At 41.1% G+C, this 16,398-nt stretch overlaps 1 protein-coding gene across 2 annotated transcripts in view; it reads right to left on the bottom strand.

The window, feature by feature from the left end:
• hmgxb3 (HMG box domain containing 3) overlaps positions 1 to 16,398 on the bottom strand; it is a 70,954-nt gene that overhangs the window by 42,277 nt on the left and 12,279 nt on the right. For both annotated transcript variants that reach the window (XM_060915199.1, XM_060915198.1), the window contains 7 exons: positions 15,495 to 15,669; positions 14,953 to 15,411; positions 10,333 to 10,431; positions 10,007 to 10,138; positions 3,067 to 3,401; positions 2,797 to 2,888; positions 2,599 to 2,685 (listed from right to left, as the gene is read on the bottom strand). In XM_060915199.1, coding sequence (XP_060771182.1) covers positions 2,599 to 2,685; positions 2,797 to 2,888; positions 3,067 to 3,401; positions 10,007 to 10,138; positions 10,333 to 10,431; positions 14,953 to 15,411; positions 15,495 to 15,669 — 1,379 coding nt within the window. The remainder of the gene's footprint in view (positions 1 to 2,598; positions 2,686 to 2,796; positions 2,889 to 3,066; positions 3,402 to 10,006; positions 10,139 to 10,332; positions 10,432 to 14,952; positions 15,412 to 15,494; positions 15,670 to 16,398) is intronic.

The raw sequence follows: 16,398 nt of genomic DNA, 5'->3' as shown, positions 1-16,398 counted from the left end.
GATAATATAATATCAACAAATAATAATATATTGGAAAACTTGGCAACTTGGTGTATGAGTATTGAAAACAAATATACTTACCATCATGACTATAGCATCCAAAATATGTCCAACATGCTTTCTGTATTTAACCATTTATGAGAGAGAAAGCATTAGGAGCTTCATACTGACTAGGAATCAACTTGAAAAAAATTTATTATTCCATAAAAATCGTATCGCAGCCGAGGCCTACCCTGCTCCCACGTTTGCTTATAAGTCCTTTGTCGTTTCTCCTCTTCAGACCGAGGTCGCTTTGTCCCCGTCTCTGGCGGTTTCTATACACCTTTCAGAAAATTCCACATCGCAATGTAGCTTTGGCAGATGTAAACAACAACAAACACGCGTGTTTAAATGGGTGATAATGTGGCCACATCTATTGAATTTGATAACGTGATGTCGCAGCGGGGGCGTGGCCAAGCATCGGTCTGTGAATGGAGGGCGGAGTCAGGGAAGGTAAGTGGTGGAATCATTGCACCTGATGGGGATTAACCTGTGTTTGTGTGTCTTCCCCAGTGACCGCACCCTTTAAAAGGAGAGGAGAGCAGAGAAAGGGAGCTCTCTCTCCCCAACCAGAACACGTGTGTGTGTGCGTGTGTGTGTGTGTGTGTGTGTGTGCGCGTGCACGCGCGCAACTGGGAAGTGATAAAAGGCTGAAAAGCTAGCAATAAATAGTTCATTGAGAACTCAGTTCTGGCCTGCCGTGCTTCTGTGCTCCACCCACCTGCTCCAATACTACACGTGATTACTGCGATATTCAGCGAGATGCGTTATATGCATGCGCAGTAGTGAAAAAACCGACAGCCTGAATCGTACACGATACGATTCGAATTCTTCGGTATTTTCCGTCCTGCCGATAAACACATCGATTAACACAGACACGGCACACACTTAATATGTGGCGGCTTTAGTTGACGGTGTGTCTGAATCTTCGCTTCATGTATATTTTTTATTTTCAGCTGGCTAGTGACAGGAATTACCCGCCAAATGACAAATTAAGTCGCCTCGGGCGACCGGACCACCGCGAATTTCGAGCCCTGTAATATTATGTATTAGGATAACATGGTCCAAAATGGGCCTCATTAACTAATTAGATCAAACTGTTAGCAAATTAGAGGTTTTAAGCTTTCTCCTGAAATGTTTTCTTTTATTTCTTCTTCCTCAGGGTAGTAAAACTCGCTTTCGCTGTGAATACTGTCATTATCGCTATCCATGCTGTAAAATTAAAGCTATTCTCCTGAGAAATGCTGGCAAAAATTTATAAGATTTTTGATAATCTTATAAATAAATCTTATAAAAAAGATAAATGTTGACAAAAAATGCTACTATGTTTGTTGTTGTTGTTGTGAACGAGCGAGTCACCAGAGGTCCATAACCGGGGCCCGTACCGTAGGACACGGACCCGCTCGCCAGCCAATCAGAGCGCAGGATTTGGACCGCGAAAAAAATAAATATATATATTCTATCCATATTCACTGGATATGAGCAATCGTGTGCTCCGATTGGCTACTCTACTACTAGGCTATCAGCTCATATACCATGAGTAGAGAAAAACAAACTGGTGTTGCTGAACCGAAGACAAAACAAAAACTTGACTCGAAAACAAAACCCCAACGAATACAAAATAAAAGCAACAAAATATGGAATGAAAGTATTTGATGGTAAGAACACATCATTTTTTGTTTGTTTTTCAAGAATTCTTATTATAGCATTTTTCACAAATTGCTCCTGTAATTTCGCCGGTTTGTTTACGTTTTCCACCTTTAAGCATTAAAATTTGTTGAATTCTTTTTTGACTGGTTCAAAAGCCCAAAGTAGTTTGAAAATTGTGTCACTGAAATGTCCAAGGAAGAATTAAATAAATGTCTAAAGCTATTCTATACCTCGGCACGACAGCGAGACAGGACTTTCTATAAAAAACAAGTCAGTCAATTCATGCAGCCATTGCTAGGTTTTTAAGAAGTCCGCTGAAGCGGAAATTATTTTGTGGGACATTTTGTATAAAGTTTTAAATTTATCAAATTTGCAATAAGTGGCGGCACGGTGGTGTAGTGGTTAGCGCTGTCGCCTCACAGCAAGAAGGTCCGGGTTCGAGCCCCGGGGCCGGCGAGGGCCTTTCTGTGTGGAGTTTGCATGTTCTCCCCGTGTCCGCGTGGGTTTCCTCCGGGTGCTCCGGTTTCCCCCACAGTCCAAAGACATGCAGGTTAGGTTAACTGGTGACTCTAAATTGACCGTAGGTGTGAATGTGAGTGTGAATGGTTGTCTGTGTCTATGTGTCAGCCCTGTGATGACCTGGCGACTTGTCCAGGGTGTACCCCGCCTTTCGCCCGTAGTCAGCTGGGATAGGCTCCAGCTTGCCTGCGACCCTGTAGAACAGGATAAAGCGGCTACAGATAATGAGATGAGAAATAAAAACGCTCCGTTTCTCAAAATCCAGTGAATGTGGATAGAATAAAGCCTCAATCTCGTCGTACATGGCTGACAGCCAACTCGGCACGACACGCCTCGTCGGCTATCAGCTCATGTACGACTTGATTTTGTGGAATAATTGTTAATTATTACCTGTTCGAGCTGCGATTTTTGTGTCGCCTTTAATCTTACTTGGAGGCACTGTTATCCACTGAACAACCGCTGGCTGAGACGGAATGCCTGTTAAAGATTCAGCAAAAACCAGCATTAAAATCCCACCGAGTGCCAAACCACCAGGAACTCCACAAATATATGGGGTAAAAAGTTAATCATGTTTGATACAGTGCTTACTTTTGGTGGCAGGGGCGGGGAGAATGGCCCGAATGCGCCGTTTCTGACCCGTGTCTTTGCTAATGACCTGGACATGGCCACCACTTAACCCACTTGAACATTGAGTCAAAGATGAACTTGTTAAAATGAAATTCAATCTCAGGCTACATTAGATACAGTTACAGTACAGTTATACTAATGAGGGATATGTAGCACAATTGGTTGAACAATATTCATATATGCTTCAATGCCAAACCAAAGTTTAATTCCATTTCTAACAAATCTGCTCACATGACAGCTGTTGATCCTGACAGCTGAAAGGCGTCTGAAGTTTTGTCAAAGGCACCACCACCACCACCGGCTGGTTGATAAACCGTAACTACACCCATCTTTTCTCTCCTCCAGGGTCCAGGAGCATTCGCGGATGCTGCAGAGACGTCGGCTGGAACCTTAGGATGACGCACTGTTTTGTCGCTTTTGCTCTTGGGTGCCTGTGTTTGTCCGGTGACCGTGTCAGATGGCTGAACGGTGCTCTGAATAGCCACTTCAGCAGAACTGGAACCATCAGGGTGACCTTTCAGTTTTTGTGGAGACGGGTTAGAACCAGGTCCTGCTTTTTTGGCTGCCTGAAATGAAGGCGCATGAAATCTCTCAGCAAACATCTCATATTACTGAGGGGAAATGAAGCTCGAACACTATACGTGGAAACAGACAGTCAAAGATCTCATATAGCCACAATTACGGCATTTTATACTTCAGCGCTGCTGAATTCTCAATTCTGATTGGTCAGCGGGTGTTGATTTATCTTCTACAACAGCAGCTCTGACAATAGCGTGGACTGCAGGGCAAATCGGAGGCTTATACTATATTAACATGCTTGTTCTATGATGTTATTTCCATAATAACTCGCTAATTCACAGAGATTTGTTTGGTGGACGCTCAGATCGTTTACAACTAACAATAATTTAAAACCCAGGGTTCGTACACATTTTAACCAACAAATTTCCATGACTTTTCCATGAGTTGGCCACAAGTTTCCATGACTACGCATAACCTCTAAAATGTCAATATTAGGTGTGCTGTATGTATAGTTTTGACCCTGTGTTGATTTCAGAAAACCCAAAGAACATTAAAACTTGTGCACCAAATTCTAGTGTTGTTTTTTTAATTAAAGATGTCTGCTGTACATTCTGCCACAGAAAAAGAACAGTTCAGAGAAATGACTGAAAGCCCAAATATTGCCATGACATTCATGCCACTGTATGTAAACTTCTGACCACAACTGTGTGTGTATATATATATATATATATATATATATATATCTCATCTCATTATCTGTAGCCGCTTTATCCTGTTCTACAGGGTCGCAGGCAAGCTGGAGCCTATCCCAGCTGACTACGGGTGAAAGGCGGGGTACACCCTGGACAAGTCGCCAGGTCATCACAGGGCTGACACATAGACACAGACAACCATTCACACTCACACCTACGGTCAATTTAGAGTCACCAGTTAACCTAACCTGCATGTCTTTGGACTGTGGGGGAAACCAGAGCACCCGGAGGAAACCCACGGGGAGAACATGCAAACTCCGCACAGAAAGGCCCTCGCCGGCCACGGGGCTCGAACCCAGGACCTTCTTGCTGTGAGGCAACAGCGCTAACCACTACACCACCGTGCCGCCATATATATGCCAAATATTATGTAAACCATAGCTAGTACAAAGTGTTTAATCAGGGATGTGATTTGGGGCTGGTGAAATTATCTGAAAATTTTAGCCGGGGGGCTGGGGGCCACAGCCCCCAGCTGGTCCAGGGCAGCGGCCTGGTGGGGGGACAAGGGGGGAAGCCCCCCGAAGCTCCTGGGTTCTGGGGTTTTCTGACTTAAAAATTGTACTAAAATGGCAAGCAAACACACAAGAAAAAACTTGTCATGATTAACAAATTCAAGCCAATTTAATGGTCAACATGCAACTCTGACACACACACTCTCGCTCACTCTCACACACTCACTCACTCTCACACACACACTCTCTCTCTCACACACACACCCCAAAGAACCAGCGCGAGCAGGGCCCGCTAGCCCCGCGCCTTGTGACGTAATTCGCCCCGAGGCGAGCCGCGGTTTTTCTCCAACCATTCCAAGCGGAACTTCTTTTTCACTATTCTGTCGATTTCTTTAACTCGATTTGCATCTTTACGCTCGATCACGGAGGCTGCCATCTTTCAACTCTTTGTTTGAAGCGAGCTTACGTACAGCTATCTAACAAGCGCGTTCATTGGTTGTTACAGAGCAATGAGCCAATCACGTACCTCGTTTCATCTCATTGACGTAATTACGTCATTTACGCAATTCCGTCATTGAGATGAAACGAGGTACGTGATTGGCTCATCGCTCTGTAACAAACAATGAACGCGCTTGTCAGATAGCTGTACGTAAGCTCGCTTCAAACAAAGAGTCGAAAGATGGCAGCCTCCGTGATCGAGCGTAAAAATGCAAATCTGAGGCTGCCATCTTTCAAACAAAGTCGGAACGAATAGGATACGAATGTGGATGAGGGAAAAATCGGAAAAAATTTTTTCTTCAAGTTTTGAGGTGAAAAAAGCGGAATTCCGCGAATTCACGGAAAAATCACATCCCTGGTTTAATAGAAGCGACGATGCAACCAAAATGTGCACACCCTTAGAACAAAATTAAAAGGAATTTTCCACATTATAACCATTTAAGTTCATTTATTCAGTAACTACAGTGAAACTAATAGGAAAGGTGTGTTGTAGTAGGGGTTCACGAATGTGAACCTAGACATTTAATGGATTAATCGGGGTTTTCTTGAGTTACATTCTTTCTGCTTCTCTTATTTGGTGCTGCATTCACCTCATTCCTTCTCACTTATTTTGTCTGAGCTGAAGACTGGAGTTCATTGTTTGCGTTGTTATTCGATCAATATGTTCAAACATCAAATATGCATGTTCGGAATAAACAGGATATAAATGTTATGGCTGCTTTCACAATCTCGCATTCTCATTCTCTTCTTTACCTTGTTATGAAGATAGTCCAAATGTGCAGAGATATGCACACTTGCGTTCACCGCTAGAGTTGCAAAATTCCGGGAATTTTCAAAGGTGGAAACTTTCCATGGGAATTTTCGGGAAAAGACTGGGAATTTTGAAAGTGGACATCAATTAAGTAAATAGAAAAAAATATTGTAGCATAATCTTGGTTAAAAGAGGCAGATTTATGGGAATAAAGTTGTGCATAGCACACTGTTACTCACTCACATGGACAAAACATGTTATTTTCTCAGGAGCCATTGAAGCCACACCCCTTACATGCATTTTGCATCCCTCTATCACATGCACAATAACTTCTAGAATTCTGAAGAGCTAGGACTGTTTTAAATACAAACTGCCGAGATCACACATTACAGACAAAGGACTACATGCCATCAAGTAAGTTTTGAGGATGTTTGAGGATGATTTTTTATCTATTATGGTATTTAAGTAAAAATGAAAAGGTATAGTAGAATAAATCTAGTGCTAATTTACTTGTAAATTAGAATTGTGCCATTTCATTGAAGTAGTTAGCTTGTGATGCTGGTTACAGCAAATTGTGCTAGCTTAATGGGAAACCAGATAAGCTAAATGAAAGCTTCCTATGAACATTTCATGTAAGAAAACTAAATTTAATGCTAGCTTACTGGTAAAAATAAATGTAAATGTAAGATAATTAGAACATTTCATTGAATAAATTCTCATGCTAGCTAGCTACAGCAAAATGTGTTAGTGCTAGTTTAATGGGACATCAGATGTGCTAAAATGTTGTAATCGTGTTTTAATTGTCTCCATTTTGCAATAATGTCTGCTGATGACAAAATAAAATGTTTATATTTGTTTGTTTATGACTTAATAATAAATAAATAATTAATAAATAATAAATGTTTATAAAATATATGGCGGCACGGTGGTGTAGTGGTTAGCGCTGTTGCCTCACAGCAAGAAGGTCCGGGTTCGAGCCCCGTGGCCGGCGAGGGCCTTTCTGTGCGGAGTTTGCATGTTCTCCCCGTGTCCGCGTGGGTTTCCTCCGGGTGCTCCGGTTTCCCCCACAGTCCAAAGACATGCAGGTTAGGTTAACTGGTGACTCTAAATTGACCGTAGGTGTGAATGTGAGTGTGAATGGTTGTCTGTGTCTATGTGTCAGCCCTGTGATGACCTGGCGACTTGTCCAGGGTGTACCCCGCCTTTCGCCCGTAGTCAGCTGGGATAGGCTCCAGCTTGCCTGCGACCCTGTAGAACAGGATAAAGCGGCTACAGATAATGAGATGAGATGATTTTATATATATAAATATTTTATATATATATATATATATATATATATATATATATATATATATATATATATATAAAATTTTCTAATAAAATAATTAAATAATTCCCCTAAATTACCGTAATTCCAGTGCTTTTTTTTTTTTTGAAAATTCCCAAAATTCCCGTACCATAGTTTCCATGGAAACTTTCCGGAAATTTTCCGCCCCTTTGCAACCCTATTCACCGCACGCAAATCTTGTGGCTATCTGACTATCGGGAAACATGGCCTGGAACAACTGGGCTGTATCCTCACACGACTTGAAGGAGTAGTGAGCTTTGATTACCTTTCGCGCCCAGAATATCTCCGCAGTAAGTGAGTCATTTCTAGTTACAGTATTTGAAAGCGTTCCTCGTCTCAAAGACGAAGTGGCAGTAATGCAGGTAGATGTCAGCGTGGATGTGGGTGTCGTCGTGTGAGGTTGAAAAAAAACTGCCGATTGAGTTTGCTTGGCAGGCAGCGACTACAGCTTGGTGCTTAGCGCCTTTGGCATGGCTAGTAAGAGCTGCTTCTCCCATGTTAGCTATGTCGAATATTTTACTGCATAAGACACATTTGGCTCTTCCAGGGTCCTCTACCCTCTCCAACCACGATTTGTATTTTTCGGCATGAAGCCAGACATTATTAAATGTACATTTCCCTGGCATTGTGTACTTTGTCTCTTGGCATAGTACAAGCCACACGATCTGATCTAAAGACTGAAGGAAGTTTACACTGCATCTAGGCAACGCACGTCACACATGATATGAACAGTGGCCGGAGAGGGGGAAAAAGCGGATCAGTAATGATCTCCGCACTGGCTGATTAATCAAATCAACACGCATGATTTTCTTATTATAAGTTGTTTACAATATACAATAACCAATTTTAAATCACATTGTCTGTTCACAAAGGAAGGCAGATAAATTCCATAACTTTTCCAGGGTGCTCGTGTTTCCAGGAGTATTCCAGTCCTGGAAAACGACATAAATCACATACCATAACTTTTCCAGGTTTTCCATGACTGTACGAACCCTGAAAACCAGAGCGTCAAGGATGTCGTTGCTCATCTGGCCTGCCATCAAAACAACCATGACGACCAAAACAGAACTGAAATGTGAAAATGTGAGCGAGGACCAACCTCCACGAATAATTGTTTACAACAGGAAAATCAACAAAGGACTAAATTTTGTTCCCTGAAGGAAGATCGACCCAAAACATCCATCAGAACTGAATTTGTTCAATAAATGAGAAGAAAATGTGTTAAGCTGACCTAATTACTAATTTGTTCGCAAAAAATTGACAATACAATGACCAAGTGTTGTACAGAAGATCTAGATCTTTCAAATAAAACAAATCGGAATGGAAATCCGTGGCGAATTGACGGAGGAGATACGCTTAAACTGAAAATCAGACCCTCCAGGATTTCGCGATGTTGCGATTTGCAACTTCAACGCAAATTCAACCAATCCCCGCGAATTCAGGGCGGTCTTGCAATTATATCCAGTCACCGCAACTTTCCCGCAAATTTGACCAACCGTTGGCGTCGTCTTGAGGTGACGTCGACAAACTACCTTCCGCCTTACTACCGTGTATACGTTCAAGAGAAGCAGCATGTGCGAGTCAGTGTTTATGTAGGCTTAAATTCTGTTACCGAAAGTGTGCTATGTTTACAGTGAAGGACTGTGTGCACTTTACATTATTTTTTTACTTAATACAAGAAATTAATGGATGCCAGCATTTTTGCCAAAATGGTATTTTATTTTCCATTGTTTAGGCAGCTTCAGCATCATACTGTGAGATTCTGTTCAAACTGTTTTTTTTTCTTCTATGAAGCCTGAGACATTTATTTTATTAGTTTATAATTATTGTTTAATTTAGTCTTCAGGAGAGACTGCCTGCACACAGTACTAGTATTAATAGTTTTTTTCTTACATGAAAGCTGAGGCATTTATATTATATTTTAAAGTAACTTCATGTTGTGCTGTGAGGTTCTCTGCACTTTAACTTTTGAACCAACAGGTGCATTTGGATAAGTAAGTAAAGCCTATTTTTCTGCATTTTTGTAGTCCTGCTAATCTTTTATATTGGTAAAGTTGTTTATAGGACCATTTCTCAGTGTCTTTGTTTTTTTAATCGATAGTTTTTCAGTAATAACTTAATATTTAACACATCACTCAATTTTAATCACAAAAAGAGAAAATCGCAACAATTTCTCGCAACTTTCACTTCCTCCTGCAATGTAATCGCAACAAAAACCTAAAAAGCACCGCAACTTTCATCGCAATTTTTTGGAAAACCCCCCTGCAACATCAGACATTTTAGCCCGCAACAATCACAAAAAAGGCCCGCGGAATCCTGGGGGGACTGGAAAATAAACAAACTTGTAAACAACTTGTTTACAACAGGAAAATCAACAAACAAATGAACAAATTTTGTTCCTTATGGGAAAATCTAGCCAAAACAAACAAACAAACAAACATCAATCAGAACTGGAATCGGATGAGAAATTAGACAGGAGATAAAATTCTACTGAGAGGCCTGGAAAATTCGTTAATTTGGCCTAATTATGAACTCGTTAGCAAAATATTTGACAAAACAATGACCAGGTTTTGTGCGGAGTGATGAGTTCTTTCAAACAAAACAATCAGAACGGAAATCTGTGTAGAACTGATGGAGGAAATACGATTTAACTGAACTGTGGACGACGGATGCTGAGCCATGGGAACAGCTCATCGGGCTTATGGCCAGATGCACTAAAAACCCTTTGCGTGTATGACTCATGGGCCAAAACATCAAACACGGAGCTAGTAGTTAGCAGGACTACGTCAAGTCACCTTGTTATTTCATTCGAAAGACAAATGAGTAACATTGAGGAGATGGATTGACTCACGGACGGAAACCACTTTCCACCGAGGTGCTGTCCACAGTCAGGACAGCGAGGAGGTTTATGGCGAGTCACGTAGGAGAAAGAGCATCCAGGAGTGCTACAATAGCCTCGACCCCTCCTAGTGTACTTTATGGACTGAAACCAGAAGTCAAATGCGTCACTACTGACAGTGAATCAGAGCTCAGGGTTTTAAAGATTACACAGTACAATTATACTAAAGACAACTATGGATGGACAATGATAGTTTCATAATTCATCAGTACATACAATGTTAAAAATAATAATAAAAAAAAAGAATTCAGCAAGAACCATTTAGAAGTACTACTGACTAGTTTAAAGGAGGGCTTAGGCTCTGGTTTGGCGTGGTTCACCAAGGGGAGCATCATTACTGGGTTGACTGCAGGGACAACTTTGTTTTCTACCAGCTCCTAAAAAATACAATACGAAAATCAACATATAAACGTTTAGTTAGTAATGCAAAAGATGCTTAATTATAATACAAAGTTAACACATAAATCAAATTATTGTTTGTGACTGACAAACTAGTGCTCTTTCAAAATATATACTGCACAATAACAAAGGTTCATTAAAACCCCAGAAACATACTGCATTTTCCCCCCCAGCGCGCTTTTATATATATTGCTTTAAGCAATTTTTGCATTCCTTCTGTCAGCACAAAGCTCTAGGTTTTTGTCCAATGTCAAATGAAATGCTGTGTCATGTCTCCACACTACTGTAAACTCATATCTGATTCAAATCACAACTCTGCACAATGCATCTCCTTTATAGCAAAAACAACAATACATACAGTGGTGCTTGAAAGTTTGTGAACCCTTTAGAATTGTCTATATTTCTGCATAAATATGACCTAAAATATCATCAGATTTTCACACAAGTCCTAGAAGTAGATAAAGAGAGCCCAGTTAAACAAATGAGACAAAAATATTATACTTGGTCATTTATTTATTGAGAAAAATGACCCAATATTACATCTGTGAGTGGCAAAAGTATGTGAACCTTTGCTTTCAGTATCTGGTGTGACCCCCTTGTGCAGCAATAACTGCAACTAAACGTTTGTGGTAACTGTTGATCAGTCCTGCACACCGGCTTGGAGGAATCTTAGCCCATTCCTCCACACAGAACAGCTTCAACTCTGGGATGTTGGTGGGTTTCCTCACATGAACTGCTCGCTTCAGGTCCTTCCACAACATTTCCATTGGATTAAGGTCAGGACTTTGACTTGGCCATTCCAAAACATTCACTTTATTCTTCTTTAACCATTCTTTGGTAGAACGACTTGTGTGCTTAGGGTCGTTGTCTTGCTGCATGACCCACCTTCTCTTGAGATTCAGTTCATGGACAGGTGTCCTGACATTTTCCTTTAGAATTCGCTGGAACAATGAATTCTGAATTATACCATCAATGATGGCAAGCCGTCCTGACGCAGATGCAGCAAAACAGGCCCAAACCATGATACTACCACCACCATGTTTCACAGATGGGATAAGGTTCTTATGCTGGAATGCAGTGTTTTCCTTTCTCCAAACATAACGCTTCTCATTTAAACCAAAAAGTTCTATTTTGGTCTCATCCATCCACAAAACATTTTTCCAATAGCCTTCTGGCTTGTCCACGTGATCTTTAGCAAACTGCAGATGAGCAGCAATGTTCTTTTTGGAGAGCAGTGGCTTTCTCCTTGCAACTCTGCCATGCACACCATTGTTGTTCAGTGTTCGTCTGACGGTGGACTCATGAACATTAACATTAGCCAATGAGAGAGAGGCCTTCAGTTGCTTAGAAGTTACCCTGGGGTCCTTTGTGACCTTGCTGACTAAAGCACGCCTTGCTCTTGGAGTGATCTTTGTTGGTCGACCACTCCTGGGGAGGGTAACAATGGTCTTGAATTTCCTCCATTTGTACACAATCTGTCTGACTGTGGATTGGTGGAGTCCAAACTCTTTAGAGATGGTTTTGTAACCTTTTCCAGCCTGATGAGCATCAACAATGCTTTTTCTGAGGTCCTCAGAAATCTCCTTTGTTCGTGCCATGATACACTTCCACAAACATGTGTTGTGAAGAACAGACTTTGATAGATCCCTGTTCTTTAAATAAAACAGGGTGCCCACTCACACCTGATTGTCATCCTATTGATTGAAAACACCTGACTCTAATTTCACCTTCAAATTAGCTGCTAATCCTAGAGGTTCACATACTTTTGCCACTCACAGATATGTAATATTGGATCATTTTCCTCAATAAATAAATGACCAAGTATAATATTTTTGTCTCATTTGTTTAACTGGGTTCTCTTTTTTTAAATGTGATGTTGTTTTAGGTCATATTTATGCAGAAATATAGAAAATTCTAAAGGGTTCACAAACTTTCAAGCACCACTGTCAGCCTATGTTATAAAATGTTCTTACTATCGCTACGTTCACACTGCAAGGCTTAATGCTCAATTCCGATTTTTTTGTGAAATCCGATTTTTTTGTGAGGTCGTTCACATTAACAAATATATGCGACTTGTATGTGATCCTCAGTATGAACGAAAAGCGACCTAAAAGTGTTCCGCATGCGCATTGCAGGATACGACGACGTCACACGCAGTGAGCATGGCCAGTGTTTACGGAAGTAAAACCGCCCAGTTGCGGTATGACTCATCCAATCTAGCTTGAATAGCTGCATCCCCCCAAATGGAAATCAGCTCCCTAACCTCTGCGTCCTTCCATTGAGAAGATTCAGAACCTTCACAGCCCAAAGCGTCCCTCGCATTGATGTCATACGCAGGGGCACAGATACGTTTTTTGAACTGGGGGGGGGACAAAAAACTGGGGGGACAAAGCTGCCAGCAAACCAACCCCAACCCCGATATGCCGGTCAAACTTGTGGGTTACCATAGCAACCAAGCTCGAGCTCGCAACCTGTGCAGTCTGCGCAGCTCAACCAACCGAATATCAGTCTTTGTTTTGTTTTATGTGAGTTGTTGCAACTATGTATACACTGCCGTGCACCTCAATAAACCGAATGGTAATTAGTCTTTTGATTTTTCCGTGAGGTTTGCCTTATGCAAAGAAAGACAGCATAGACGTTTTTTCCTCCCTATAAGTGGGGGGGACCGAACGAGGTGAATTTAAATCTGGGTGGGACGAGTCCCACCCTCTATCTGCGCCCGTGATTATGCGCCATGTTGTTGTAACTTTTTTGAGAGACCCGCCGCCTACTTCAGCGCAGAATAGTGACGTTTGTGGCTTGCTGATGACGTGTAAGTCGGATGAATGCGACCTGGCGGTTCAGACTGAAGTCGCATATGAAAAGAGCGGATAGGAATCGGAATTAGCACCACATATCCAAACGGCCTGGGTCGGATTTGAAAAAATCGGATCTGTGTCGTTCATATTGTCAATAAAAGATCGGATACAGGTCACATATGGGCGAAAAGATCGGATTTGAGTCACTTCAGCCTGCAGTGTGAACGTAGCCTATATATGATCATGACAGAATTCATTGTTTTAACGTAAATTGTCTGAATTTTATATTTTAATCTGTGTACATGACTGTTTCCATGGCCACATGGTCCCACAAAATGAAAAGCAAAACTGAATGTAATTACTGTATAATAGGCATGCAATAATTCACCCAATTCACGATTTGATTTTGCTACAATATTTTTGAGAAATAAAAATGAAAAATTGTATTAACAAAAAAAAAAATGCAACGCTTATTTCCATTTCTATTCTTCATCAACTTGAATGATCCTTTTGTTATATTAAAAAACTTTATTTAATTTTCTTAATAACCAACAATAATTATTTGCCCTCATTTGTAAAGGCTGAAATAAAATACAACAGCCTGTTAATTAAAATAGCTAATAGGCATAATAATAGGCATTCGAGCTGCGTTACTTCCACCTCGGGTGAAGTCATATGTATTCCGGCAATTTGTTATTTTACGTCTGCTGTCAAAACAACACAATAACAGCTAGGAAAAACTAAGAATTTATGGAGCCTGATAATTATCACAATTCACTTTTTATTTCACTGATTGAACTCATAAATTTGTATCTTGATTTATCATTGCACGATATATATAATATATTCTATCCACATTCACTGGATATGAGCAATCGTGTGCTCTGATTGGCTACTCTACTACTAGGCTATTAGCTCATATACCATGAGTAGAGAAGAACAAAATGGCGGAGCGTGCTGCTGAACCAACCGAGGACAAAATAAAAACTCTACTCAAAAACAAAACCTCCAAAAAATACAAAAAAAAGCAACAAAATACGGAATGAAAGTATTTGATGGTAAGAACATTTTTTTCAAGAATTATTATTGCATTTTTCACAAATTGCTCCTGTCATTTCGCCGGTTTGATTACATTCTTCATTTTTAAGCATTAAAATTTGTTGAATTTTTTAAACCGGTTCAAAAGTTCAAAGAAGTTTGAAAAGTTAAAAAAAAAACTGAAATGTCCAAGGAAGAATTAAATAAACATCTAAAGCTATTCTATACCTCGGCACGACAGCAAGATGTCGTTTTCTACCCCCCCCCCCAAAAAAAACCCCCTACAAAAATCAATTCGTGCAGCCATGGATGGGTTTTTAAGAAGTCCACCCAAGCGGAAATGATTTTGTCGGATGTTTTGTATGAAGCTTTTATTTATCGAATTTGCAAAAAATAAAAAATGCTCCGTTTCTCAAAATCCAGTGAACGTGGATAGAATAAAACAGTTATTCCACTCAATCTCGTCGTACATGGCTTATAGCCAACTTGGTGCTACGTGCCTCGTCGGCTATCGGCTCATGTACGACTCGATTTCGTGGAATAACTGTTAGCTAGATGGATGGATGGATAGATATCTAATTTCTGTACCCAATGTTTACCTAGTTGTTCATGTTAAAATATATAAATATTGGACTGGAAAGAAAGCTGGGATGACAGTCTTACATGACTGGGTATGATGGCTACCAGATGAGTAGACTCTGCTTTGACCGATGAAATCGTGGCCACGCCCTCAAACCCCTCATCCACTTCCATGTCGTAAGCTCTGCCCAAAGCCCTACCTCCATCCTCCTTCACCACCAGGCTAGTGGACTGGCGGCTATGCTGTGGGAAAGTCAGAAATCTTCCAGTCGAGGTGGAACACTGTGGCAGGATTGCTTGGAGTGCCGAAGATCTACTCAAAGGCACAACTGCGTCTTCAGCTAAAGGCTCTACGGTGACGCACTGCTCCACCAGTTCCACCTCACTACCCAGAGTCAGAGGGGAATCACCTTCCATACAGATGTCCACAGAAGCTCCGGGCCTGTCCTCCCCCACAGAGGTCTTCGGGAGGAGAACGTAGTCGGTTCTTGGCAGAATTTTCCGGAAGCCTGGGATGTCTTGAGAAGCTGATGACTGTGTAGTCTGTCGAAAGCCAGAAAACGTGTATCCAGGTGCCATTTTAAGCAACTTCATTAAATTTTAGTTCAACAATCTTCATGACTTACTGGGTCCACGCCATCTTTCTCCATCTTAGCCTTCTCCAGGTAATATCCTTTATCAGCGACAGTGAGTCTCTTCCAGCTGTCGCTGATGCGCTTGTTGATCTCAGACTGGGGCATGTCCGGGTGCTCTTGCTGCATCTTCTGATGCACGTCAAAGTAATACAGCAGGTAGGCGGACCTACAGGAAACAGACCATGACTAGTTGCAGAGAGTCAAGGTGACTCCTCAGCTGAGCACCAAGATGTCTTCCAGTCACCTTAAAGGGACACTGCAGCACTTTTCAACCTAATCCCTATAAACGCACCTGTGGCATATGTGGAATTGCCTGGAATGACAGTCTTAGCATGTTTCTTTGCAATGAAAATGAGTTCAGCAAACACTTTTTACTCTCAAATCCCTTATAATGGACAGCTAAGGGCAGTTGTTGAAAGATATTTATGTAGAATGTACACTTATAAACATTAAAAGCTATACTGCGTTTCAGTTTTTTCAAGTTCAGGTCATAAAAAAAATCCCCCCCCCCCAACACCTAATTATTTTTGTTTAGTGGACCGAAAGCTACTGAATTCGAATCACAGGCTTACAATTTTATTAGTTTTTTTTTTAATCGAACAATTAATGAATTTAGGGCCATGTGGCCCTAAATTCTCCGCTATTTTTTCCTGCTTCACCATGACCCGATTCAAGATACTATGTCATGCATGACGTGGTGGGCTTTCTCCGTTCGCGCAAGGCATTGTAGGATACAAATTTGAAACAGGAGAGAAAAACGGAGGACGTGAGTGTGCGAATGAAACGTCAAAGACCGACTACAGTAACGGAAAGCGAGAAGAAAAGACGTTATGTTATATACGAAGAAAAGGAAATGCAGGACCAAACTAATAAATATCAGTGGTCAGCGAGCACC

Source organism: Neoarius graeffei, chromosome 2, assembly GCF_027579695.1.
Source record: "Neoarius graeffei isolate fNeoGra1 chromosome 2, fNeoGra1.pri, whole genome shotgun sequence".
Lineage (NCBI taxonomy): Eukaryota > Metazoa > Chordata > Actinopteri > Siluriformes > Ariidae > Neoarius > Neoarius graeffei.
This window is presented reverse-complemented; position numbering and strand designations above follow the sequence as displayed.